At 32.8% G+C, this 26,040-nt stretch overlaps 1 protein-coding gene across 2 annotated transcripts; it reads left to right on the top strand.

Moving 5' to 3' along the window:
- Positions 1 to 3,837: 3,837 nt before the first annotated feature.
- Positions 3,838 to 25,609, top strand: LOC126749724 (uncharacterized). Of its 2 annotated transcripts, XM_050459409.1 has the most exons (4): positions 3,838 to 4,168; positions 7,408 to 7,516; positions 21,137 to 21,299; positions 25,425 to 25,609. In XM_050459409.1, exons 2-4 carry the CDS (start codon positions 7,408 to 7,410, stop codon positions 25,594 to 25,596), a joined length of 444 nt encoding a protein of 147 aa, XP_050315366.1. In that variant the 5' UTR covers positions 3,838 to 4,168; the 3' UTR covers positions 25,597 to 25,609. The 2 variants fall into 2 exon arrangements, with proteins under 2 accessions (XP_050315366.1, XP_050315367.1); XM_050459410.1 differs by lacking the exons at positions 3,838 to 4,168; positions 7,408 to 7,516 and adding an exon at positions 8,143 to 11,587.
- Positions 25,610 to 26,040: the final 431 nt, after the last annotated feature.

Below are 26,040 nucleotides of genomic sequence, written 5' to 3'. Positions count from 1 at the left end.
ATATAATGTTTAACGCCATGAGGATGGTTTAAAATCTGAGTTTTATTTAACCCCAAATCCAATTAACTTATTAGCAAAAGTATAAGAGACAACAATGTCCTCAGCTGCCTGGAAAATTATCATAATTTCTTTTACTCTTTCAGGCAATTGAAATGGGTTAGAAAGAGACAAAAAAAGCCTCAATTACCTAGATAATTGTCCTTATGTCTTTCACTCTTCCAGGCAGTTAAAATTAGTAAAATAGATTCAATTGCCTGGAAAATTTTCATTATGCCCCTCACTCTTCCAGGGAATTATAGACAACCACATCGTCAACTGCCTAGAGCAATATTATAATTTCTTTTCAAGTACCTGGAACAGTGCCAGGTACTTGAAATTAATTATCCTTCATATATTTTAATAAGTTCCTAAAATAACCAAGTACATAAGGAAAACACCTGATAGGCAAGCTGTCAATTGTTATTGGCCATTTACCATTACTAACCTCAAATTCCATACAATGGTCATAACATTCTTTTTGGGTTTGATTACTATTGTAGTGACGTCGAATGCCTGGACAATGTCAAAAATACCATGAATTGCCTAGAACAAAGGAAAACGGTCCGTAAAAATATTAAAGACAAATTACTTTTATTATCTATTACCTAATGCCTAAAGTTTAATTAAAAATTACTTTAAATGACTCAAAAGTATAAAATAATGTTAGTCTATAAATTAACTTCAGACGATCAATTTTTGAAGTAAAACTTCTTTACGCACACTTGAATTGGGAAATAAGCTGGCGAATGCGTTACGAAAAATGTGATCGGGCGACGCAAACGGTAGTTGAGAAGAAGATATGAAAGAGAGAGACTCATATATTACTGTAGGAACAAGAGAGAGCCGTGTGCGTGCACATTTTCTTTCTCACTTTCTCTCATAGCCAGTGCATGGAATATCGGTAGTTCGTTTGCGAGTTTGCTAGCGTTACGCGAACGGTGATTGCTTGTCTATTTTCGTTTAATTAGTTTTTACAGTTCAATGTGATTAATTATTCTACGTTTAAAGTGAATACAATTCTAATTACTAAACTTAGATAAGCAATAATTTTTCTAAAAAACGGATCCGTTTGTAGAGCGTTCGATAATAATTACTATGAGTTGTTCAGTTATCGCGAGTGTAACCCGCTCTTGCAACTTTCTATTAACACTTTCCGCTCTTGTCAATACTGTCAATCAATACTTGTCAATCAATATGCGATTTCTTCGATTATGTATAAAAATAAAATTATTTATATAATGGGGAAATGGGCGAAATATGAAAAAAAAACACAAAAACGAATGGGAACGAGAACCTTTATTTCAAGGTAAGCAGGTAACCAGGTATCTAGCTAAAATTTAAAACAAAATAATCCTAAACAAATAAAAATGGTATAAGGGTTCTATCTGGGTGTTCTGCGGTTTTGTTTGTGCTCTCTTGTGCTGATAAGGCAAATAGTAACTTTTAATTTTATTAATTATTGCTGGATCGGTGGACAAATGTTTAGTCAACGGTTTATGGTATATGATTATTTGGGATGAAAGAAAGAAAGAAAGAAAGAAAATGTGCTATATTACGTAAGAATAATCTTGTGTACAAGCATCCTACAAGCTAAAAAAACAAAACACAAATACAATTTCAAAAATTGACAAAACAATGAACAAAATTAAACACAAGAAGACAAAACTTTTTGAACATACTTAAATTAAAGATAACTAAATAAAACAATCAATTACTAAATAAAGGTAAACTTGTTGACAAAACTAGAGAAGAAAAAAGGAAAAAAAAAGAAAACTTTCCAACATGTCCAAGGTTAAAACCTATCATTAAAAAAGTCATCCAGGTTATAATATGCCTTAGCCAATAAAAGCGACTTTAACTCTCTTTTAAATTTTTTAACATCCGATATATGTCTAACACACAGAGGAACATGATTGTAAATTTTTTTACTTATGTAAATTAATGAGTTTTTGGTAAGGGAAGACGTAGGAATAGGTAGGGGAACATCATTTACACGACGAGTCAAATGGCCAGTGTCAGAGGGTAGTTTGGGAATTTTGTGAATAAGAGCAGCTGTTTCTAAGATAAAGAGTGAAAAAAGAGTTAGGATTTTTTCAGATATGAAGAGGGGTTTGCAAGAATCTCTTAACTTAGCAGAACACAGGTATCTAACTGCTTTTTTTTGAATAACAAAGATAATGTTAAGTAGCCCCTTATTGGTTAAACCCCAAAAAGGCAAGCCATACCGAATATGAGATTCAATAAGTGAAAAGTACACTGAACGTGCAACCACCCCTCCCAGCTCTTGTTTTGCCATTCTTACTGCGAAACATCCAGAAGATAATTTCCCAGCTAAATGTAAAATATGATCTTCAAACCGAAGGCGACCATCAATGGTAATTCCTAGGAACTTGCAGCACTCTTTATTCTGCAAGAGGGAATTTTCGTCAAACATCAGACCCTGAACATCGCACTTAAACCCCATAATAGACGTCTTTCTTACATTAAACACGAGCCTGTTGGAAGCACACCACCCTGATAAAATCTGAAGGTCTTCAAGGATACAAGTCTTAAAATAGTCAGAATTTTTATGGCTCCATAGTATGGTGGTATCATCAGCAAACTGAACCACCTTGCCCTGCAGTTTCAGTGAACTCAAGTCATCCACATACAGTAAAAATAACAGTGGTCCCAACACTGAACCCTGGGGAACGCCGCATTTTAGAGATCTAGAAGCAGACAAACGCCCAGACACTGAAACCTTCTGAGTACGATTTGATAGATAGGACTCAAGCCATCGCAACGCTACGCCTCTAAAACCATATTTATCGAGCTTAGATAACAGTATTCCATGATCCACACAGTGCTTTTGATACATAATACCATTGTTTAAATAAAGGTATCAGACAACGATGATACATTAATATATAGTGGTTGGTGTGCTAATGTAGAAATAGAACATTGTTGTTATTATAGCTTGGCTCACAATTAATCCCAATCCCAACGCAGAGGCTTCCAGCTATTGTAAATTGTGCGAAATTGGATTGAGCGCTCACAAATCTGACATCTGACCTAGAAAAACATGCAAATGACGTAATGACAGATGCAGATTACGTAATAAAATTTTGTGAACAGCTTTTGTGAAATTGAAGAAAACAAATGATTTGAAATAACAGAATGTTTTTTTTGCGCGCGCCCTCTATTGGTGAGGTTAAAAATGAAAATGGCAATAAATTTCGGTATATCTGGCGACAAGGCTTTGAGAAATCTGGCCACACTGGTGCCCAGCACTCACGCGCGCCAGTTTCAAATACTTGGGTAACACTTTCAGTGCACCGAGCGACTTTAAGTCCTTCAGACCAGAGAGCCTTATCGGTTTCTCTAAGGCCGTTGGGCTCTGGTAACCCCCGGTGGGGCATGACGGGTCCATCAGAAGACCTATATGCACAACTGCCTTGGCAGCCCACTGTTTCGTCAATTCAATTCATTTACGGAAATTGTGCATAAATATAAATGGAGCTAAAGCAGTTTTACTTCAATCGCTCATTAATTTTTATTTTTTTTTTTATAAAAACTCATTTTAGTATAAATTTAAATGGGCTAAGGCCGCCCCTGTCCTATAGCTCTTTTCTTGGACCCGCTGACTCAACGACCGCACATACAGCATGAGAGAGAGAGATAGACTTAATTAACTGTGACTATTATTACCAATTAGTTAAAAAGAGACAAACTTACTCCGACCAGCTATAAACGAACGTGTTTGTTTTGCTTTATGGGCGGGAGGGGTGAGGGAAGCGGCTTAGTAATGGTGTCAAAACAGTCAACAGTTGACGTTGGTTGCTTCGGGACTCGTGTACTAACAGTCGTGAAAAAATTATTAAATCGTGAAAATGAATTCTTTTAATAAAAAAATGGTCTCGAATTTCCTAATTTATTAAATAAACGGACAAAACAAACTCGTTCTGTTAACCGAGCAAGCGAGCGAACGAACCATTAAACTACATCAATTTAATTCATACAAAGTAGTTTGTAAAACTTGTTTTGTGGTGTGTGTATGTGCCTGTGAGTGCCTCCTGTTCTTTCTCCTTATGATCGAATAATTTATTTATTAGTGCTTCGGCCGAGGTATTCTTCATTTAAAAGAAATAAGGTTTGTGTTTAATTTTTTTTATTTTATGGGGTAAACAGCTGAGTTAGAACTTGTCTGTGATGCAGGGCACATGTCATGCATATGTACAGGCTGAATCAACAAGATCCTACTTGCAGTGGTTTTACTGTATCTTGGTTTAGCTCTTTTATGTGTAAAACACACTTATGTAGTGCCCAAATAATTAATTTGAATTTTCTTTAAGTACTCCTCGGAAAATGTACTTGACAACCCTAATAACTGGAAGACATTCCGGGATTCAATCCGAGGAATATCCTCATGGGTCCTCAGATCTTGGGATATTTCGAAAGCACATATGGTGGAACACTCTTTACACTTCAATTGATTTCTATGAACTGTCACACTTTGAAAATATAAATAAATCATTGCCACTATGATTGGATCCCGAAGATAGATCTGTTGTTTGTATAGTCATTGTCGGACATGAACAGGGCCTTCTCGATGGAACTTGAATTAATTATATGGCATTTTAGATACAAAATATGTGATTCAATTTTCACATAGAGTCTGCTAATGTCAATAAATTTTTATTTATTCACAGAACTTGTCCATTAAGTTACAATAATAAAGTAAATTACAAATCTAGAGACAATTGCTAATTAAAAGGATCTGGAAATGAATGACTTTAGGCCCAGATTTGTGTCCATCAAGCGTTCAACTTATGAAATCTTACCTTGAGGGCAGGTGTCAGTCTGTGAGTTTTGCTGGGGTGGCGTCGGCAATAGGCGATATTACAATGGGTGTGCCTCAGGGGTCAATTCTGGGACCCATTCTTTTTTTAATATATATCAATGATCTTCCACTAATTAGTGAATATGCAAAATTTACTCTCTTTGCCGATGACACCACAGTATCCTTTCGGGCTGACACTCTGGGTGCTTCCCTGGAGGGATCCCTGGTGGCGCGGGAAGGAGTTGAAAGCTGGTTCTGCAGCAATCGGCTTCTCATGAACTCAGATAAGACACTTAAAATCATTTTCTCTATGAGGGAACTTGGGCAGGTGGAGTCTGCTGACACAGCTAAATTCCTAGGAGTCACACTAGACCAACGTTTACATTGGGGTCATCACATCAACCAACTGACTTTAAAGCTAAACAAAGCTGCCTATCTAATAAGAGGGCTCAGTGATAGGGTCTCAGCAGCAGTTCTGAGAACTGCATACTTTGGTGTTTTCCATTCACACTTGTCATATAGTATTCTAGCCTGGGGACATGCATCTGATACCAAACGTGTGTTCGGTATACAGAGAAGGGTGATAAGGGTACTAGCTGGTCTTGCATATAGGGAGGACTGCAAGGCAGCCTTTAAACAACTTGCCATTCTCACCCTGCCCTCAGTGTACATTTTGGAAAACCTTCTGTATGTTAAACGTAATACTCAGTCTTTTACTACTCACCAAGATATACATGGCTATAATACTCGCCATAGAACTGACTTTGTACCTCCTTACTGCCGTCTGGAAAGGTGTCGGGATGGACCGGGCTTTTGGGGAATAAAATTATTTAATGCTCTTCCCTCTGAAATAAAATACTTACCTCTAAACAGTTTTAAAACAAAAATCAAAAAAGTTTTATTAGTGAATGCTTTTTATTCATTAGAGGAGTTTTTTAACCACATATTTTAAGGTGATTTTACTGTGTTTTTATAACATCATTTATTGTTTTAGTTATAGTCGAATTTTAATTTAATGTTCTTAGTGTTAGTACTGTTAAGTAGTCTGTTTTGACTTTACCTATGTATTTTTTGACTTGTGTAAAATGTATATTACTGGCATCAATAAAAATTATGATTATGATTATGATTATGATTATGATTATGATTGTGTCCCTATATAGGGTTGATTAAAGGTGATAAAACTTGTGACAAGTATAAGCGTCCCACTTTCATACAGAGGAAAAGTCTGAATATGGAATGATATATTTATTTCAGTGTACAGATAAAGGATCAATAGTACAACATTTCACAAATCCTAATGTCCTTAGAGCTTTAACTTTTTCAATTTCTGAATTAAAATGACCATATCGAACATACGTGAGCAAATCGAGAATAATAGACTTTCCGCGAAGGAACCCATATTGTCCCTACATAATTCAATAAAGATACAGTAACAATTTTTTCAAATAATGTAAGTGCTAAGGTTATATAGTGGCCCATAGCATTGATTGAATATTTGGGAATATTCAATCAACATCTATAGTTTGTAATATCTTCACTATTTCGAAATTTGTATATTGGAGTTAAATAGCTGATCATCCAAGTTTATAATATTTGATGAAATTCTTGTGAAATTGAGTTTGCTAATGCAATATGGTCTCATAAAAGTATTCAGCATAAAATTAAGATTAATCCTTGCAAGATCAGGTAGGTACACTTCTTTCTACATGATGATTTCTAATGATCAGACAAATAGAAGAGAGTACTATGATGTTTGTTTTGGTGATAAGGTTCTAAATGGAATAAGGTATTCAGACTGCCTTGCTCTCTTTTCAATCCATGTTCCATCTTACTCAACCAAAATCATTTACTTCTCCATATGTCCCTTTTTGTTGAACAACATATTATTCACAGCAGGTTAGAAAGCGCGGGAAGTCTTTTCTCCACAAATGAAAATGTCAATCTTTGTGTCAAGAAATTTTGAAATAACATTAATGATTGATTGTTGGTCATCTTCAGCAATTTTTACAATGAATCATCTTTTAACTGTTTCCAAACTGCTTCTAAACAATCAACGTTTTCATTGAAGTGAATGATGGCAAGTCATTACTTCCAAACTGATAAATAACCCTATAAAAATGTCTTGTGTTGTCGGGATGCTGCGTGAGTGCCGTCATCCAGAAATCGATGGCGATTGAACTTGACCCCGACAATGAAAAAAACCCCCCCCCATGACCTCTAGAACAATGACTTAATGAATTTCCAGTTGGGGCACGTGTCTGGGATTTTTGAACCTTGAGCAATATTAAAATTTCATCTAGTGTGCCAGGCTGAGAAGAACATTAATTTGCCAGCTTCCTGGATTTGAAATTGACTGCGTTTACGCGGTCAGGGCAGACCAGATTATAATAATTGGAAAACTGAAATATTTCATCATATGTCATTCTTTTACTCAATAAGTCTCTCTCCCTTCGGTAAAATATTAAATGTATAAAATAAAATTGAAATGTCTCTCTCGCTCGGTGTAAGAATTTAAAGTGACAGAGCTATTTCCTTTCTATTTTCAGATGTCAACGACTGTTGGGGCGCATTCGGGGGCTGGACCCCTGAGCCTTATGTCGTGTGTACGCGAATCCTCCCCCCTGCAGGACTACGAGCCCGACATCGAGAAAAACGGTAAGGGTTTCCTCTAATTCAAATTTTATGTCAATATATTATTAGTATGTGTTAGACTGAGACGACTATATGTTTCATTAATAAAATTTACGTCAACGATATCCTAATGTAGTTGAAAATGAGAGAAAATTGCTTGCTATCAACATTTTTAGCACTCTGTCAAAGTCAAACTCTTTGGTTCTATTATAGTTAATTTGAAATTGTTTATGTTTAATGCGGGTTTTTATGTTTTTAAATAAAAAAAAAACATTAACATGCAATTTTTTATTGATATTGTTAATTTTTTTATTACTTAAGAAATAAAAAAGTGACATAAAAAAAATTTGATGATGACGACAGTTGGGATCGAACCGAGGACCAATCGATTATGAAATCCGTTGACGTTAAGGCAATGGACGTTATGGATTATGATCCCGAGGTCTGGAGTTCGATCCCTGTGGTCGTCAGTCAACTTTTTTTTTCTTTTTGTAATGTTTGTGCTTTTAATTTATTATTTTTTAATATTTAGAAAATTAAAAAACATATATTTAAGCTATTTTTTTTTTGAATATTTGTGCTTTTTATGATTTAAAAATCAAAAGCAACTTTTAAGACATCAATTTTTATATTAATTTATTACTTAAAAAACACAAAAGTTAAATAAAAAAAAATTAAAAATTAAAAAAAGTATTTTTGTCACTAAACAATTAGTTTTAAATTGTTTTTGTGCTTTTAAAAATTAAAAACAAATATCAGCATATGATTTTTTTATCATTATTTTTCAGTTTTTTATTATTTAAAAAATAAAAAAGTGTGTATAAAAAAAAGTGATAGTGGCGACAGTTGGGATCGAACCCGCAACCAACGAGCGAATATTAAAATGCAATGACGTTATGGAGTACACTCCTGAGGTCCAAGGTTCGATCCCTGCTGTCGTCAATCCATATGAATTCACTTTTTTTCCTTTAAAAATACTTTTTATTAATTTTTCTTATAAAAAAAAATATCTCTTCTCTTCTCTGCATATTCTTGAATTTTCCATGAGTATGAGTCAGACTTCTTACTGCACTGGTCCTGCAACATTCATTGTTTAAATTTTAATCTAGCCTGACATGACGGTCAAAATGGTCAATTTTCAATCAAAGAAGCCTGAGAACATATAGTCCTACATTTCTATGCCTCCTTGACAACAAACATTTCCAAGGGGCCCTAGATAAAAAAGTTGGTTCCATGTTATACCTACATAATTCCTTGAATTTTCAACATTTAACAATTTATTAAAAATTCACATAATCCATTGTTTGGGGAAAACAAAAGAATGTAGGGAAAAAGGGGGCCCTCAATGAGCTTTGAATATTTCATTACGCCCATTAATTCTTCGCTAGAAGGATACTTAAACGTGCGTCGTTGCATTATGAGGTTTTGGCTCATTTTTTATTAAAAAAAAACCTGTTTCAAAACCGAAAAATATTAAAAAGTTTCATTTTTTATAATTATTTTTTAATTTTTCAATAGCTAAAAAATAAAAAAGGGACATAAAAAAAAAGTGATAGTGGCCTCGGTTGGGATCGAACCGGGGACCAACGCATAACGAGATGCGCTAAGACCATCGATTCTGATCCGGAGGGTTCGGGTTCGACCCCTGCGGTCGCCAATTAAAATTTTTTTTTATTTTAATTTTTTTTTATGTAACTTTTTAATTTTTTTTCACGTATTAAAACATTAATAAAAGCGAAAAGATTTTAAATATTTAAAATAAACGTTGATAACTTTATTATAATATAAAATACTCTGGTTTCCGCATATTCTCTCTAGAGAGTTATGTACCGCAATCATCATCGTTCGTTTGTTTATTTATAGAAACTGGAATCGTGCCAATTGAATTTTACTCGAACAAGCGAAGGTATTCAGCCGCTCTTACTTTGTTATCATCCCGATGCAAAATTGCATTTCAACGTGTTTACGTATATTAATTATTCAAGTGACTACTGGATTTTAATTAAAATGAGTGAACCTTAAACAATAACACCTTAATAAGAGAATCTCTCTCTTGAGTCCAAATAGTAAAACGCGGTCGTGGCATGAATATCAATTAGCCCAGAGGTGTAACGGTACCACTTGGTCAGTTGTGGGCGTATTTATTTTAATTCGTTTTAGACTTTTTAAACGTAAAACACAAACTGGTTTCATAAAAGTCTTCTAAAGTAATTAGAGAAAAAAAATCAATTGTTTAATAAAAAAAAAAAAAACTGTAAAAATTAGAAAAAAAAGTGATTGACGGCTCTGGGGTTCGAACCTCGAACCTCAAGATCATACCTACAATCAGGGCGTTTCATTATTGGTTGCAGGTTCGATCCCAACTGTCGCCATTATCACGTTTTATTTTTTTTATATCACTTTTTATTTTTGAGTTATTAAAATAAATAAAAAATGATTATAAAAAATTAAATTCTGATAAAGAAAAACAAATTTAAATGACAAAAATCCCAAAAATTAAACAAACACAATTGATTAAAGGCCATTATGGAGGTCGAACCTTTAAACTCAAGATCATAATTATCTAGTCAGGGCGTTTCATTTAATGGTTGCAGGTTCGATCCCAATCGTTGTCACTATCACTTTATTTTTTCTATATGTCACTTTAATAATTATTATTAAAAAAATTAAAAATATGAGTGAAAATTGATTTTTTATTTAAAAAAAAATATTAAAAACGAAAAAAATTGCAAAAATTTTAAAAAAAAGTTTTTTGACGACTATGAGGATCGAACCTGAGACCTCAAGATTGTATTACCGTTAAGGCATCTCAGTATGTATTTGTTCATCCGGTTGCAGGTTCGATCCCACTCGTTGTCACTTTTCATTTTTTTTATGTTGACTTTTTATTTTTTAATTATTAAAATAAATAAAAACGTAATAATAAAAAATGACATTTTGATTAAAAAGAAATTTTTAAATGATAAAAAACACAAAAATTTGATTGAACTGACGCAGTATTCGTTTGATCCCAGTCGTTGACACTTTTTTTTTTAACTTTTTTTATGTCACTTTTTATTTTTTAATTTAAAAAAAAATACTTTTATAGAATTTCATTATATCGGTGTATATTTCACTTTTCATTTTTTTTATATCACCTTAACTATTAAAAAATATTTTGAAAAAAAATATTTAAAAACGACGACAATGACAAATTAAAAAAAAAAAGTTATTTGACGGCAATGGGGATCGAACCTGGGACCTCCAGATAGCGTTACCGTCCGGACATTTCAGTATTCATTCAATGGTTGCTGGTTCGATCCCAACCCTTGTCACTATCACTTTTTACTTTCTTCTATGTCACTTTTTATTATTTACTTATTAAAATAAATGAAAAAATAATAGTAAAAAACGAAATTCTCATTTAAAAAAATATATATATAATGATAAAAATCACATTAACTAAACAAAAAAAAACATCGTAATAGAAAATTCTGATTGTTAAAAATTAATTACCTCGACTAAAAATTCTAAAAAAAAAAAATTAAAATAATTTCTCTTCGTTAACACCATCACCTCGCTCGCACCACGTCGATGTCTCTCATCCGTAATAACCGTAACGGCACTTGCGGTATTTGCATCTCCGTTAATTAAACTTACTTAATTAACACATTTTTATCAAGTAGGACATACCGGGTGGATCCGAAAAGTGTTTTTTGACACTGATTACAATCGAGAGGACCATACAGACGAGAGCACTTAATAATAATTTATTACCATCCAGATTAAGTGCTCCTTACTAATCCTCCTAATTAATTGATAACTTTGTATACGCCCATACGCATATTTAATTTCCCTTGTACTTTGATGATCGTCGAATCGAAACGTCACTATATAATTTAATTGCAGCTGATAAGCGGCTTTTTATTATGATTTTGTTTGATCTTTTATTGATAAATCAGTCGATTTTGTGTTGTTTCTATGCGGTCTAGTTTTGGGCGTGTGTGTGTGTTGGTTTTCATTTGTTTTTCAGTTGACCAGTGAATATGGTGGGAATCCATAGGTCGGTCACTTGGTCTCCTGGTCAATCCAGAGTCCATAAGGAGTTGGCCATAAGTGAGATTCTTTTGTTTTTAGTGCTTAACATCCTTATTATCATGACTTCATTTGTTCATAATTATGTGTTATCACCCTTAAAATGTATGACATTCTCCTATTTGATTGAGACGCTTAATACATTGAGGTTATGTTGTAAACTGTTACAGTGATTGTAGGTCTGGATTTTCTGGAAACAGGGAAATCCCACTTTCAATTGTTTCATACCAGGAAGAATAAACTGTGAAACCTCAAACAATGGAAATTGTATGACATAAAGTTAACCGGAAATTATTATCGTTAGGAACCAACACAAACTGAAGAGCGAAGCACTGATTAAGTCACTTATTCTCTTTTTGTCTTTGTCTGTTACACGTCGATGAGTTGCCTTGTTTGTTTGTCTCTCGCTCTCTCTCTCTCTCTAACAATATTGTACGAGGGGTGATCAATATAGACGGTGCAAGGTGATTTGAAAGTCACTGCACAATTTTACTTTTGTAAATGGATTCTTTTGTAATGGCGAAATTTACCCTCGACCTTTAAATGACCTTGGAAATTAAACTTCGCAATTTCAAATTTTGGCGAACAAAGGTCAGGATCATACAAAAAAAATTATTAAAATATTGTTTGAATTTTTTTTAACCTTGCCAAGGTCAAAAAGAAATTTTAACCTTAAATTTGTTGCTTCTTCTCAATCATTGACCTTTAAATGAACTTGACAATTAATCTTCGCAAGTTGAAATTTTGTAAACGGATTTTCTTTGGTCTCATTGAGGTCATCAAATTTTTTTGCTATTTTAACGTAAAATTATCCTTTGAACACTTTTGACCTCTTTATGAACGGTTTTTTAAACCTTGCCAAGGTCACCAAGAAAAAAATATTTATCGTAAACTGTTTGTGAACTTTTCATCTTTAATGACCTTGAAAATTAACTCCGCGGCTTGATATTTATTAACACTGATTTTTTTGACCTTCTCAAGGTCACAAAATTTCCGGTAAAAATTTCGTTGTTTTTGAACCCTCGACGTTAAAAATTCTTTCACAACTTCAAATTTTAATAAAGGTCTCTTTTGACCTCGTCAAGGTCACCAAAAAATTTCAAATTTTTACTGTTTTTGAATATTATTCTTATAACCTTGCCAAGGTTACAAAAAAAAAAAAAGAAAGAAACATCTGAAGGTAATATAATATTGACCTTTCAATAACCTTGAAAACTACCTCTGCAATATCGAATTTTTTAAAATTTTGTCAAGGTTTAAAAAAAAATTATTTTTAACCAACGGTTTAAAAAAAAATCTTCAAATGACCTTGAAAATGAACCTCTACAATTCAAGTATTTAAGCGGTTTTTTAACCTTGCCAAGGTCATTAAAAAAAAAAAAAAATAAAATAAAAAATAAAAAAATTAAATAAAAAAAAAAATTAAATAAAAAAAATATTAAATAAAAAAAAATTAGATAAAAAAAAATTAGATAAAAAAATAATTAAATAAAAAAAAAAAAAAAAACAACGTAATACCAATTTAACGGTTATTTCTGGACCTTCGATTTTTAAATGACCTTGAAAATTAACGCCCTCAACTTGATATCTATTAACAGTGTTTTTTTTGACCTTGTAACAACAAATCATTTAAATTAATCATTTTGCCCGTTAAATGTTTCGGCCTTTTTGAACCATCGACCTTTAAATGACCTTGATAATTAAGCTCCGTAATTAACCAAAAAAAAATTATTTTATTACTGTTTTGAATATTATTCTTTTAACCTTGCCAAGGTTACAAAAAAAAAAAGAAACAAACATCTGAAGGTAATATGTTTTCTGTGAATTATTGGGCTTTAAATGACCTTGAAAATGAAACTCCTCAAGTGCATATTTTGAAATTTTTTTTGTCAAGGTAACGACATTTAAACGTTTTTCTCTGGACTATTGACCTTTAAATAACCTTGAAAACTACCTCTGCAATATCGAATTTTTCAAAATGTTGTCAAGGTTTTAAAAAAAAATTATCTTTAACCAACAGTTTAAAAAAAAATCTTCAAATGACCTTGAAAATGAACCTCTACAATTCAAGTATTTAAGCGGTTTTTTAACCTTGCCAAGGTCATTAAAAAAAAAATAAATAAAAAAATTAAATAAAAAAAAAATTAAATAAAAAAAAAAAATTAGATAAAAAAAAATAATTAAATAAAAAAAAAAAAACCACGTAATACCAATTTAACGGTTATTTCTGGACCTTCGATTTTTAAATGACCTTGAAAATTAACGCCCTCAACTTGATATCTATTAACAGTGTTTTTTTTGACCTTGTAACAACAAATCATTTAAATAACATTTTGCCCGTTAAATGTTTCGGCTTTTTTGAACCATCGACCTTTAAATGACCTTGGTAATTAAGCTCCCTAAGTTACCAAAAAATAATAATTTTATTACTGTTTTGAGTATTATTCTTTTAACCTTGCCAAGGTTACAAAAAAAAATTATCTTTAACCAACGGTTTAAAAAAATCTTTAAATGACCTTGAAAACGAACCTCTACAATTCAAGTATTTAAGGCTTTTTTTTAAACCTTGCCAAGGTCATTATAAAAAAAAAAACACATTTAATACCAATTTAACGGTTATTTCTGGACCTTTGATTTTTAAATGACCTTGAAAATTAACCCCCTCAACTTGATATTTATTAACAAGGTTTTTTTTTTGACCTTGTCACAATAAATCTTTTAAATAACATTTTACCCGTTAAATGTTTCGGCCTTTTTGAACCATCGACCTTTACATGACCTTGATAATTAAGCTCCGTAAGTTACCAAAAAATAATAATTTTATTACTGTTTTGAATATTATTCTTTTAACCTTGTCAAGGTTACAAAAAAAAAGAAAGAAACATCTGAAGGTGATATGTTTTCTGTGAATTATTGGGCTTTAAATGACCTTGAAAATGAAACTCCTCAAGTGCATATTTTGAAATTTTTTTTCAAGGTTACGAAAAAAACATTTAAACGTTTTTCCCTGTGCTATTGACCTTTAAATAACCTTGAAAAACCTCTGCAATATCGATATTTATCAAAATGTTGTCAAGGTTTAAAAAAAAATTATCTTTAACTAACGGTTTAAAAAAAAATCTTCAAATGACCTTGAAAATGAACCTCTACAATTCAAGTATTTAAGCGGTTTTTTAACCTTGCCAAGGTCATTAAAAAAAAAAAAAACACACACCACGTTTAATACCAATTTAACGGTTACTTCTGGACCTTGGATTTGTAAGTGACCTTGAAAATTAACCCCCCTTAACTTGATATCTATTAACAATTTTTTTTTTGACCTTGCCGTTAAATGTTTCGGCCTTTTTGAACCATCGATCTTTAAATGACTTTGATAATTAAGCTCCCTAAGTTACCAAAAAATAATAATTTTATTACTGTTTTGAGTATTATTGTTTTAACCTTGCCAAGGTTACAAAAAAAAAAAGAAAGAAACATCTGAAGGTGATATGTTTTCTGTGAATTATTGGGCTTTAAATGACCTTGAAAATGACACGCCTCAAGTGCATATTTTGAATTTTTTTTTCAAGGTTATGAAAAAATATTTACACGTTGTTCCCTGGGCTATTGACCTTTAAATAACCTTGAAAACTATCTCTGCAATATCGATATTTTTCAAAATGTTGTCAAGGTTTTAAAAAAAAATTATCTTTAACCAACGGTTTAAAAAAAAATCTTTAAATGACCTTGAAAATGAACCTCTACAATTCAAGTTATTAAGCGGTTTTTTAACCTCGTCAAGGTCATTTAAAAAAAAAACACGTTTAATACCAATTTAACGGTTATTTCTGGACCTTTGATTTTTAAGCGACCTTGAAAATTAACCCCCTTGATATCTATTAACAAGGATTTTTTTTTGACCTTGTCACAATAAATCTTTTAAATAACATTTTACCCGTTAAATGTTTCGGCCTTTTTAAACCATCGACCTTTAACTGACCTTGACAATTAAGCTTCGTAAGTTCAAATGAAAACAGATTTTTTTTCGCGACAAAAAAAATTAACATTTCTTAAAACCTTGCCAAGGTCGCACACAAAAAAAAAAACAATCATCTTAACGTAATTTTTTTTCCGGACCCTTCAAATGACCTTGGAAATAACCCTCCTCCTCCCACCCCATAGGTTCAAGTTTTTTTTTTGGGACCTTCCCAAGGTCACCGATATGTTTATTTTTTCGTTTCGTTTAAAAATTATCAAATTAAGGTCAAATTAATTTTAATTAAACTTTACAATAATTGAAAAATAATATACAGGATTTTTTTTTTTTAATGAGTCTTTGTTTTTGCCTCTTGTTGGTCATACGTCTCATAGTTATTAGGCGTCGCCTAGGCAACGCGCCATACACTCCATTCGGCATCCGTAAACGGACCAACGAGGATACAAAAAATTGACTCCCTCATGAGAGATTAATAAATTATGAACTATCTGAAAATAATTTTTTAAGAAAATATAAATTTTTACTTGGCATACGGATCTCAAGCGAAAATCTTCCTTATACTAAAATGTGTTATATGAATTTTTTTAAATAAATTTAACTTTCTTTCCGACATTTTTTCTCCTAGGATTCCAGTTTTCCGAGTTATTTAAGAGGTATTGCTGAAAAACGTGTTAAGTGAATTTTTCATCACCCTAGGAGGGCAGCACATAACTTTTTCCTAACCTATTTTCTACCTTCGGACCCTTCATTTCCTGGACCATTATTCTCTTCATCTTACACTCCCAGTTGCTCCCTCTCTTATCTCTCTCTCTCTGACAACAATTGATTATTGCACAATATACAAGGGCTGATCAATATATATTGACCATACCCCAACTTGTAGCAGTTCAACCTGTTTAAAATATTTGGCTTTTTGGGAACGACACGCGTGTAGGTTCAAACTATATAAACGAGGTTAAAACCAACCAGAATATTCACCTTAAATTTATATATTGTATAAAAGATCCGTTCTAATATGTTGTGCGATTGTTTTTTTACATAATACCGTTGAGCCGACCCATTCGGGCAATTAACTTAATAAAATAAAGTTACCTTTGTCATTTTGAATTTAGTTTTGGTTCGCCCATCGTTCGGTAGGCGTGTAGAAAGTTGTCCGCGGATCGTATATAGATGTGGGTACCTTCATAATGTGTCTATGTGGCAAAAAATATCAAATCGGTAAGAAAAGTTGATTTGTTTATGTATATGTTTGCTCCCAATTTGGGATGTTTTGGACATCGAGCGCCATCTTACTGTTAAGTGTCGAACAACCATATTCTCGACGAGTCCTGAGTGTTTTGTCAAGTGTTGTATCATGCGCATAACGCAAGCGGTTCAGTGGAGACTCCTATTTCATTGACATATGGAAAAATGCTTGATATTCACTCTTTAATTTTTCAAATTGGTTTTCTATGAGAGTGAGAGAGTACGAGAAATTACTATTGATTTATGGGATTTTTAGATACCAAAATCGAAAAAATCATTAAAATCCATAGAGTAAAAGAGGAGATATTACAGGAGCAACTGCATGGACTAAACAAACATAAAGATTCTCTATAAAAATCATTGAAGTTCAACTAAACTTTTGATGGTCACTGGAATTTGCCGTGTTCTGTCTCTTTTTAGCTTGTATCAAACTGCTGTCTTGTTGCCACGTGCACCAGTGCATATCAAACATTTTTTTTAAGGTCCAGATACTTGTCAAGGGATTTTTAGTAGAAGAACCTTATTTTCTGTAGGGTAAATAGGACTACTGCTATATTATGTACAGGGTGTCTCAAATTCGAGGGTGACCATTGGGATCTCGGAAACCGTAAGAGTTACGGGGCCGGTTAAATGGAGGCACAGTTGCGCAATTTGGAGCTTAATAAGATGACGTTTAAGAAATATAGGGATACTTCCGGAGTTATCCGAAAAAAACCGAAAATTGTCAAAATCGTTTTTACCTTCTACCGGCTTTATTTAAAGAGACATCGGAAAACTAAAAACAGTTTTTCATTGCCACTTTTTATGTCCTACAACATGACGCAAAAAAAAAAAATCCGACGTTTCGTTTTTTTTTTTCGATCATCATCAACTTTATTTTTTCTTATGGGCGCCATATTGGTTTTTCTCATTTTTAAAAAAATTATTTTTAATTGCCTTTAAAATGAGGTATCGCACTTGCATGTCCGATTACTCCTTCTAGTACTTCCCATAAGAACTCCATGAGTGCAAGAGAGAAAGAGATCTATCAATGGGATTTCCAAATAAATTGATTTTATATAAACTGATGCTATAAAATACTTTTTTTTTAACCAATTTAATGAAAATGTATCCTTTCATTTTATTAAGTTTAACCGGCTAATGTCATTTCGTCATGGCCTACTATATAAATTTAAAAAAATCAAAATTTTAGGTTAGGAAAGGATTCAACTAAAAGTTCAAATAAATCTTTGATGGTCACTGGAATTTGCCATGTTCTGTCTCTTTTTAGCTTGTATCTATTCAATTATCAAGGTGCAAACCAGTGCATATCAAACTTTTTTTTTTATTTATAATACAGGGTGTCCCAAAAGTATGGACACACCCAAAAATCTTGGGCGCTAGAAAAAATCTTTAAGTACAAAAGTTTTGGGGAATCAATCGGTGCATCTGATGGTGACCTTAAACTTGACCTTGAGCTTGACCTTCACGGTCATTTGAAGGTTAAAGCGATTTTTTTAAATGGGAACCCCTGTTTTTGACACCGGATTCTGAAAGAGCGGAAAATTCTAAAATAAGTCCGTGTTTCGTCAAAAAGGCCGAAACATTTAACGGGCAAAATGTTATTTAAAATATTTTTTGTAACAAGGTCAAAAAAAAAACACTGTTAATAGATATCAAGTTGAGGGGGTTAATTTTCAAGGTCACTTAATGACCTTGGCGAGGTTAAAAAAACCGCTTAAATACTTGAATTGTAGAGGTTCATTTTCAAGGTCATTTAAAGACTTTTTTTAAAACGTTGATTAAAGTTTTTCTTTTAGAACCTTGACAAAATTTAAAAAATGTTATTTAAAAAATTCGATATTGCAGAGGTATTTTCAAGGTTATTTAAAGGTCAATAGTCCAGGGAAAAACGTTTAAATGTTTTTTTCGTAACCTTGACAAAAAAATTTCAAAATATGCACTTGAGGAGTTTCATTCATTTTCAAGGTCATTTCAAAGCCCAAAAAAGCGAAAAATATAAGATGTTTCTTCTTTTTTTTTTTTGTAACCTTGGCAAGGTTAAAAGAATAATACTCAAAACAGTAATAAAATAATTATTTTTTGGTAACTTAGAGAGCTTAATTATCAAGGTCATTTAAAGGTTGATGGTTCAAAAAGGCCGAAACATTTAACGGGTAAAATGTTATTTAAAATATTTTTTGTAACAAGGTCAAAAAAAAAACATTGTTAATAGATATCAAGTTGAGGGGGTTAATTTTAAAGGTCGCTTAAAAATCAAATGTCCAGAAATAACCGTTAAATTGGTATTACGTTGTTTTTTTTTTTATTTAATTATTTTTATTTTTTTTTTAATTTTTTTTTAATGACCTTGGCGAGGTTAAAAACCGCTTAAATACTTGAATTGTAGAGGTTCATTTTCAAGGTCATTTGAAGATTTTTTTTTAAACCGTTGGTTAAAGATAATTTTTTTTTTAAAACCTTGACAACATTTTGAAAAATTCGATATTGCAGAGGTAGTTTTCAAGGTTATTTAAAGGTCAATAGTCCAGAGAAAAACGTTTAAATGTCGTTACGTTGACAAAAAAAATTTCAAAATATGCACTTGAGGAGTTTCATTTTCAAGGTCATTTAAAGCCTAATAATTCACAGAAAAGATATTACCTTCAGATGTTTCTTTCTTTTTTTTTTTTTTTTGTAACCTTGGCAAGGTTAAAACAATAATATTCAAAAACAGTAATAAAATTATTATTTTTTCGTGACCTTGACGAGGTCAAAAGAAACCGAAAGAAAGAAAATAACCTTGAACGCTTTGACCTTCAACTCACCATCAGATGCACCGATTGATTCCCCAAAACTTTTGTATTTAAAGATTTTTTCTAGCGCCCAAGATTTTTGGGTGTGTCCATACTTTTGGGACACCCCGTATATTAATCATTGCATTATAGAGGATGTACTGTTATGGTTTAATATAATATAAGACACTTCCAATAATAAAAAAATGAAATGACTTTGAATAATTTGAGGTTAAGACCCAAAGGGTCCAAATACTTGTCAAGGGATTTTTAGAAGAAGAACCTTATTTTCTGCAAGGTAAATAGGACTGCAGCTATATTATGTACAGCAACGTAAAGGAAAATTAGTACCAATTAACTTAAAGCGAGTTCATACGTCATTTTTCATCCAGCGTTTTTGTGCTTGAGATTTTCAGAAGGTTTTTTAGTACCAAAATCGAAAATATCATTAAAATCCGGACTGTAGAAGATAAGATATTACAGGAGTACCTGGACTAACATAATATTTTCTATAAAATCATTTTAATATAAACATAAGTTCAACTGAACTTTTGATGGTCACTGGAATTTGCCACGTTCCGTCTCTTTTTAGCTTGTATCTTTTTAATTATCAAGGTGCAAACCAGTGCATATCAAACATTTTTTTAGAGAATTATAGAGGATGTACTGTTATTGTTATTTATAATATAAAACATTTCCAATAAAAATGACTTTTGAGTAGTTTAGGGCCCAAATACTTGACAAGGGATCCTTTAGAAGAAAAACGTCATTTCCTGTAGTTTAAGTAGGACCACAGCCATAGTATATACAAAATCATAAAGGGAAATTAATACCATTTATTATGATATAAGGCACTTCGATAAAGAAGTAAATAGCTTTGGGTAAAGGGCTTGAAGTAAAGACCCAAAGGGTCCAAACATTTGACAAGGGATTCTTGGAAGAAAAACCTTTTTAAATAGTGCTACAGCGACGATATGTAACGTATCCTAAAGGGAAATTAATACTGTTTTCTCTTCTGAGGTAGAAACTCAAGAGGCCCAATACTAGACAAGGGATGCCTGGAAGAAAAACCTTATTTTCTGTATAGTCAGTAGAATTTTATGTAGAACCCGAATACTCCATAACATACCAAATAAAAACACCAATTTTTTCCTCACTAACTGTTTAATTCCGATCATCGTTTGTTTTCTCTTAAAACTCGACAGTTACATTGTTATGTAAACGGTGGTGAGTCATTGAATTTCAGATAAATGATTCAGAGTCAAGTCCCGACGTGCTCCAGTAACAACAATTCAATTTATCGCCGCTCATCTGTGTTAAACTATGGAGATTTTTTTTTTTTAACGAAACAGACTTTTACGTCTAACCCAATTAGAGAGAGCGAGAAAATAATTTTGCTTTGTGCCATGCATTAGTTTGTGTGGATGTATTTTCTTTTTATTACTGAGTCTTTGAGTGGTTTTCGGTAGGGCGTAGAAGAGATGTGTCTTGTTAAAGGTATAATAGTATCTCAATCTTTGGTGCTGCAAACGTTGAGCTTGCCCAATTGATATCGCAGTCGTTATTTATTTCCAGTGGTCTCGAAGCGGAAGTTCTGGAACCCGAAGAAATGGTTCCGGAAAAAGCAGAAAACGAGCGACGATCACGTGGTGCACTCGCATCAGGAGCAGAGGGAGACGGAGGGACCTCGCAGTCGGTCTACGGAGGAACTGTCCACCGACGAGGAACCAGTGAGGAGGTAATTATAATGAGTGAGAGAGAGATAACTGTATGGCGTCGTTAATGTCTAAGACAGAGATGGATAGATAAAAAAAAATTAATGATGCTTTTTTTATTTAAATTTCATTTGGAAGTAAACGAACCCATCTCTGTCTGACACGCGGTTTTCGTCATAAATTGGTTGCTGATTATGATTTCGGTTACGGCACATTTTCTGTAATTCAATGAGTGGGACAGAGATAACTGTATGGCGTCGTTGATGACTAAGACAAAGATGGATAGATAAAAAAAATGAATGATGCTTTTTTTATTTAAATTTCATTTTGAAGTAAACGAACTCATCTCTGTCTGACACACAATTTTTGTCATAAATTGGTTGCTAATTTTGATTTCGGTTACGGCACATTTTCTGTAATTCAATGAGTGGGACAGAGAGAACTGTATGGCGTCGTTAATGTCTAAGACAAAGATGGATAGATAAAAAAAATGAATGATGCCTCTTTTATTTAAATTTCCTTTTGAAGTAAACGAACTCATCTCTGTCTGACACCCGGTTTTCGTCATAGAACGATTTCTAATAATTATGATTTCTTTTCTGTAATTTAATGAGTGAGACAGAGATAACTTTATGGCGTCATCGATGCGTAAGACAAAGATAGAGATATCAAAAAACACTAATTTATACATCGTTTTTTGCAAGTTCGACGTTTTGTTTCCTAAAATCCATCATCATGTTTAAAATACAAACCTGAATTTTTCTATTATATTATTACCTCCGAGTTCACTGAATAAACGTCCATTTTGCCTGAGAAAACGTACATAGGATCTACCCATCTCTGTCGGACACCCAATTTTACCCATAAAACTCTCTCTGTCACACTCGTTGTGCCTGCCAAAAACTCCCATCAAAGGACGCTTTTTTATTTAAATTTAATGTTAAGAAGTGAATTAACCCATCTTTGTCTGACACTCGGTTTTCGCCATAAGTGCCTCTCTATGAAACATCTTTGCCATCGCGATCTCGGACTATCGAATTTAATGAGTGGAACAGAGAGAACTGTATGGCACCATTGATGTGTAAGACAAAAACGGATATATAAAAAAATGTAAACGGATAAGTAAAATTAAACTTTATTATTGGTCCTTTTTGATATAGTATAATGCGCTAGATAAAGATGAACTTATGACGAAAGTCGTGTGTTAACAAAAGATAGGCATATCATTATTTTAAAATGTTTTTTATGTCAACTGTACCGAGTAAATTATTATGAGTGAGACTCTCTCTCATCTCTCTTTCACACGCAAGTTTGTCTCTCTCACTTCTATGAAAAAATCCCCGCCATCTTGTTCTCGGTTTCATCACACTTTCTTTAATTCAATGAGTGGGACAGAGAGAACTGTCTGGTATCACTGATCTATATAGACAAAGATGGACAGATCAAGAAAACTAATAAGTTTTTTTTAAATACCTCTGATATACATGTTTTTTTATTTTTGTCAACCATCTTCCTATCTCTGTCTGGCACATGGTCTTAGCCGTAAGTCTCTCTCTCCCTGTCACACTCGTTGTGCCGCGTAAATTCCCGTAAGAGGGCGCTCTTTTATTTAAATTATATTTTCAGTTCAGAAGTCTAGTAGGCTTTTATTTTTTTCAGTTTTACTTTTATAGTGCTAGACAGAGATGAACTTATGGCAAAAGTCGTGTGCTAAAAAGAGATAAGCATATAATTATTTTAAATTCTGCCTTTTTCATGGGATTTCAAGTTTGGATGAGGACCTGAATAAATGACCTTGAGGCTGACCTTGCATTTAAAATTCAAGGTCAACTTTAATTCTTCTAATATTTTACACCGTTAATCGAAAGGGCGTGAATTGTACGTTCGCATGCGCGTCGGTGTCACGTGATGTTCAAGGTCATTTCAGGGTCGTCAAATGCTATTTAGAGCTTAGAGACTTTCGCCCTTCGTTTGTTAGGGCCGCTTCTTTTTTGGAGTTTTCGCACGACCTCGGGACTCGTCGGATAAAAGTGCCTATAACTTTTTTTCTAATTACGGTAGAGAAATGATTTTCACCTTTTTATAATCTAGAAATATGAGGCTTTAATCTGATTATTTACAAATTTTCATTTGTTTTTTTGTTTAGGACTAGGACGCCTTCAAAGTCAAACATTTTTTTTTTCTCCAATTTTTTCAATGGGAATTCGCTACAGGTCGCAACGCTTCTTTGAATGTTATGAAACTTTACAGATCGATTAGGGTTTACGTGAGACAGTGCGGTATAGTTTTTGGTTATTCTCAGCATACGGGAAGTATTTTTTTTTAATGTCCAAAGTTTCAGACATGAGTGATACTCTAGCCCCTCTAACGGTTTAACAGTTGTTTTCCGGAAATAATGACTCAAAGAAGATATGTTTGCCTTATCGAGAACTACAATTTTTATTAAGGACTTTTTTTGGAAAAAAATAAAAAAAAAACCAAAAAATTGATTTTTTTTAGTTTTTTCCGTGTAAAATTTTTATAGTGCAAAATTTAAAAAAATTTCATTTGGATTAATTAAACCTACACTCTTTCCGAATAAAACAAAGTATTAAGTTTAACGCTATCATTTATACAGGGTGAGCGGCGCTCAGTTGAAAATACCCTTTTTCACACTTTTTTTTTTTCAGCCGTAATAACTTTTTAGTGGCGCCTCCTAGAGCCAAATGGCTTATGGACGGTTTGTAGCGTATAATAAGCAGAATGTTTTGCAATTTCAACCGTACTTCTAAGTAAAACCGTTTTTGAGTTATGAATTTTTTAACATTTTTTGACTTTGGAAATTAATTATGCGCACCCGGTATGTGATAGAGGAACCAAAACCAATCGAGCAGATGCGCCATTCATTTTACTATAACATACTAAAATTTCATTTTTTCGTTATTTTTACAAGTACCCTAAAAGTATTTTTTTTTTCCAAAGAAGTACTAAAAATCTACTCACACAAGAGCGACGTTCGAGTCACCTATGGCCGGTGTTATGGCCGGCGTCTCCATGACAACGAAAACGGCGAAAAAAGACCCTTTTTATAATCGAAATTTAACTACTAAAACCGATTGGAATCGGTCCAGAATTGATGTTAAACTGTTCCTAAGGCTTTATAATATTTTTCCATGTACAAATCATAAGGTAAAAACCTTTTTTTATACCCGAAATCATCGTCTGAAAATGGTCGATTTTGACGTCTGCGCGCGTTTTTAATGCCGACTTTTACAACATGGCGTCAACGTGGATGAATCGGCTCGGACTTGCTTCCTAATTTCATTGATAAAATGCTTCAAATAGGTCAGAACTTCCTGAAATTGGTATGGAATTATTCAAGAGACACTGGAGAATCCGAATATGTGCATATCTTTTACCAAAACGGGTTCTTTTAGCCGTGATAATTCGGCAACGTTTGACGTTTTAGCATTTTCCCTGTAATATAATATAATATTCATGCGACACAGTGGTCTATAGAAGGCATTTTGCTAGACAAAAATTACAACACAGTGGGTCCTAATGATAAAAAAAAAATCTAATCGGGATTTAATGGGTATTATTATTTTATGTGGTAATTTTTTTGGTATTTGCCCAATTTGAATGAAATTTGGTATTTTTGGGGTTTATTTAGGAAATAATTATTGATTATTAGCAAATTTTTAAAATATTGAGTTTGAGGGTCACGTGCCTATCAAAACTTTTTTTCTATGGGTCCGATTTGATTGAAGTTTGGTATTCGGGATTAATTTAAGAAACAAATTATTTTAATTTGTAGCAAATTTTGTAAGTATTGCCTTTTAAAGTCACGTGACAATTAAAACTTTATTCCTGTGGGTCTGATTTCAGTAAAACTGCAGTCATATTATATATTAGAGAGCTTATCACATCATGGTTCTGTGAAGCATGATACCCCAAAAACCGTAGACTCAAAGCTTGTAAGACGTATAACGCGGTGAGTAGCGTTGTCAGGGCAACTGCTCAACAATTTTCAATGGTTATGTCGACTTGAATTGTATTTAAAAAACTTTCTACTTGGTCAAAATTAAGGAAAATTTCTACTGGTCCCAACTGATCAAAGCTCGTACTTGTTTAATTGAAATTGTTAAAGTTTTTTTGTTAATTTTCAGTCACGACGTGCGAAACTCGACGAGTATGCACCCGGGACTGAGCGTATCGCACGACAGCGTCTTTCATCCGCTAAACTCGGGTTCGTCCGATCTAGAGCTGGATGGAGCCCAAAGTTCCTCGTCCCTCTCCATGTCTCAGCCCTTGGGAGATCCAAAGTTACAGGTAAATTAATAAAAAAAAACAAAAGAAAATCACTTGAAAGCCCATCAAGTTATCGGTACAATATGAGGCTATCTGTGTCGTTAACGTAATGGTCTTTTAATTACGGTTGGCTTTGTACAAAACGATTCTAACCTATCGTTTCTTGGTAATATTGACAAATGCTAAATGATAACGTCAGCGTTTTGTTTTTATTATCTGTAAAAGCGGTTTAATTGAGTAACGGAATTTTTTAAAATATTTAACTGTATGTGACATTGTGAGTGCAATGACATCTCATATGTCAACTTTTGATAGTTCTGCCTCGAATAATTTAAGTTTAATCTAGCGTGCCATGACAATCAGAACATAGGACATAAAATCGTTTCTATGTTTACTTGATTGAATTATTCGAAGCTCTCTAACTAAAAAAATTGCCGTTTAGACGTAGGAATGACATTCGCTAGGTTAATTGAT

This window comes from Anthonomus grandis, unplaced genomic scaffold (genome assembly GCF_022605725.1).
Source record: "Anthonomus grandis grandis unplaced genomic scaffold, icAntGran1.3 ctg00000557.1, whole genome shotgun sequence".
In the NCBI taxonomy this organism is placed as follows: domain Eukaryota; kingdom Metazoa; phylum Arthropoda; class Insecta; order Coleoptera; family Curculionidae; genus Anthonomus; species Anthonomus grandis.
This window is presented reverse-complemented; position numbering and strand designations above follow the sequence as displayed.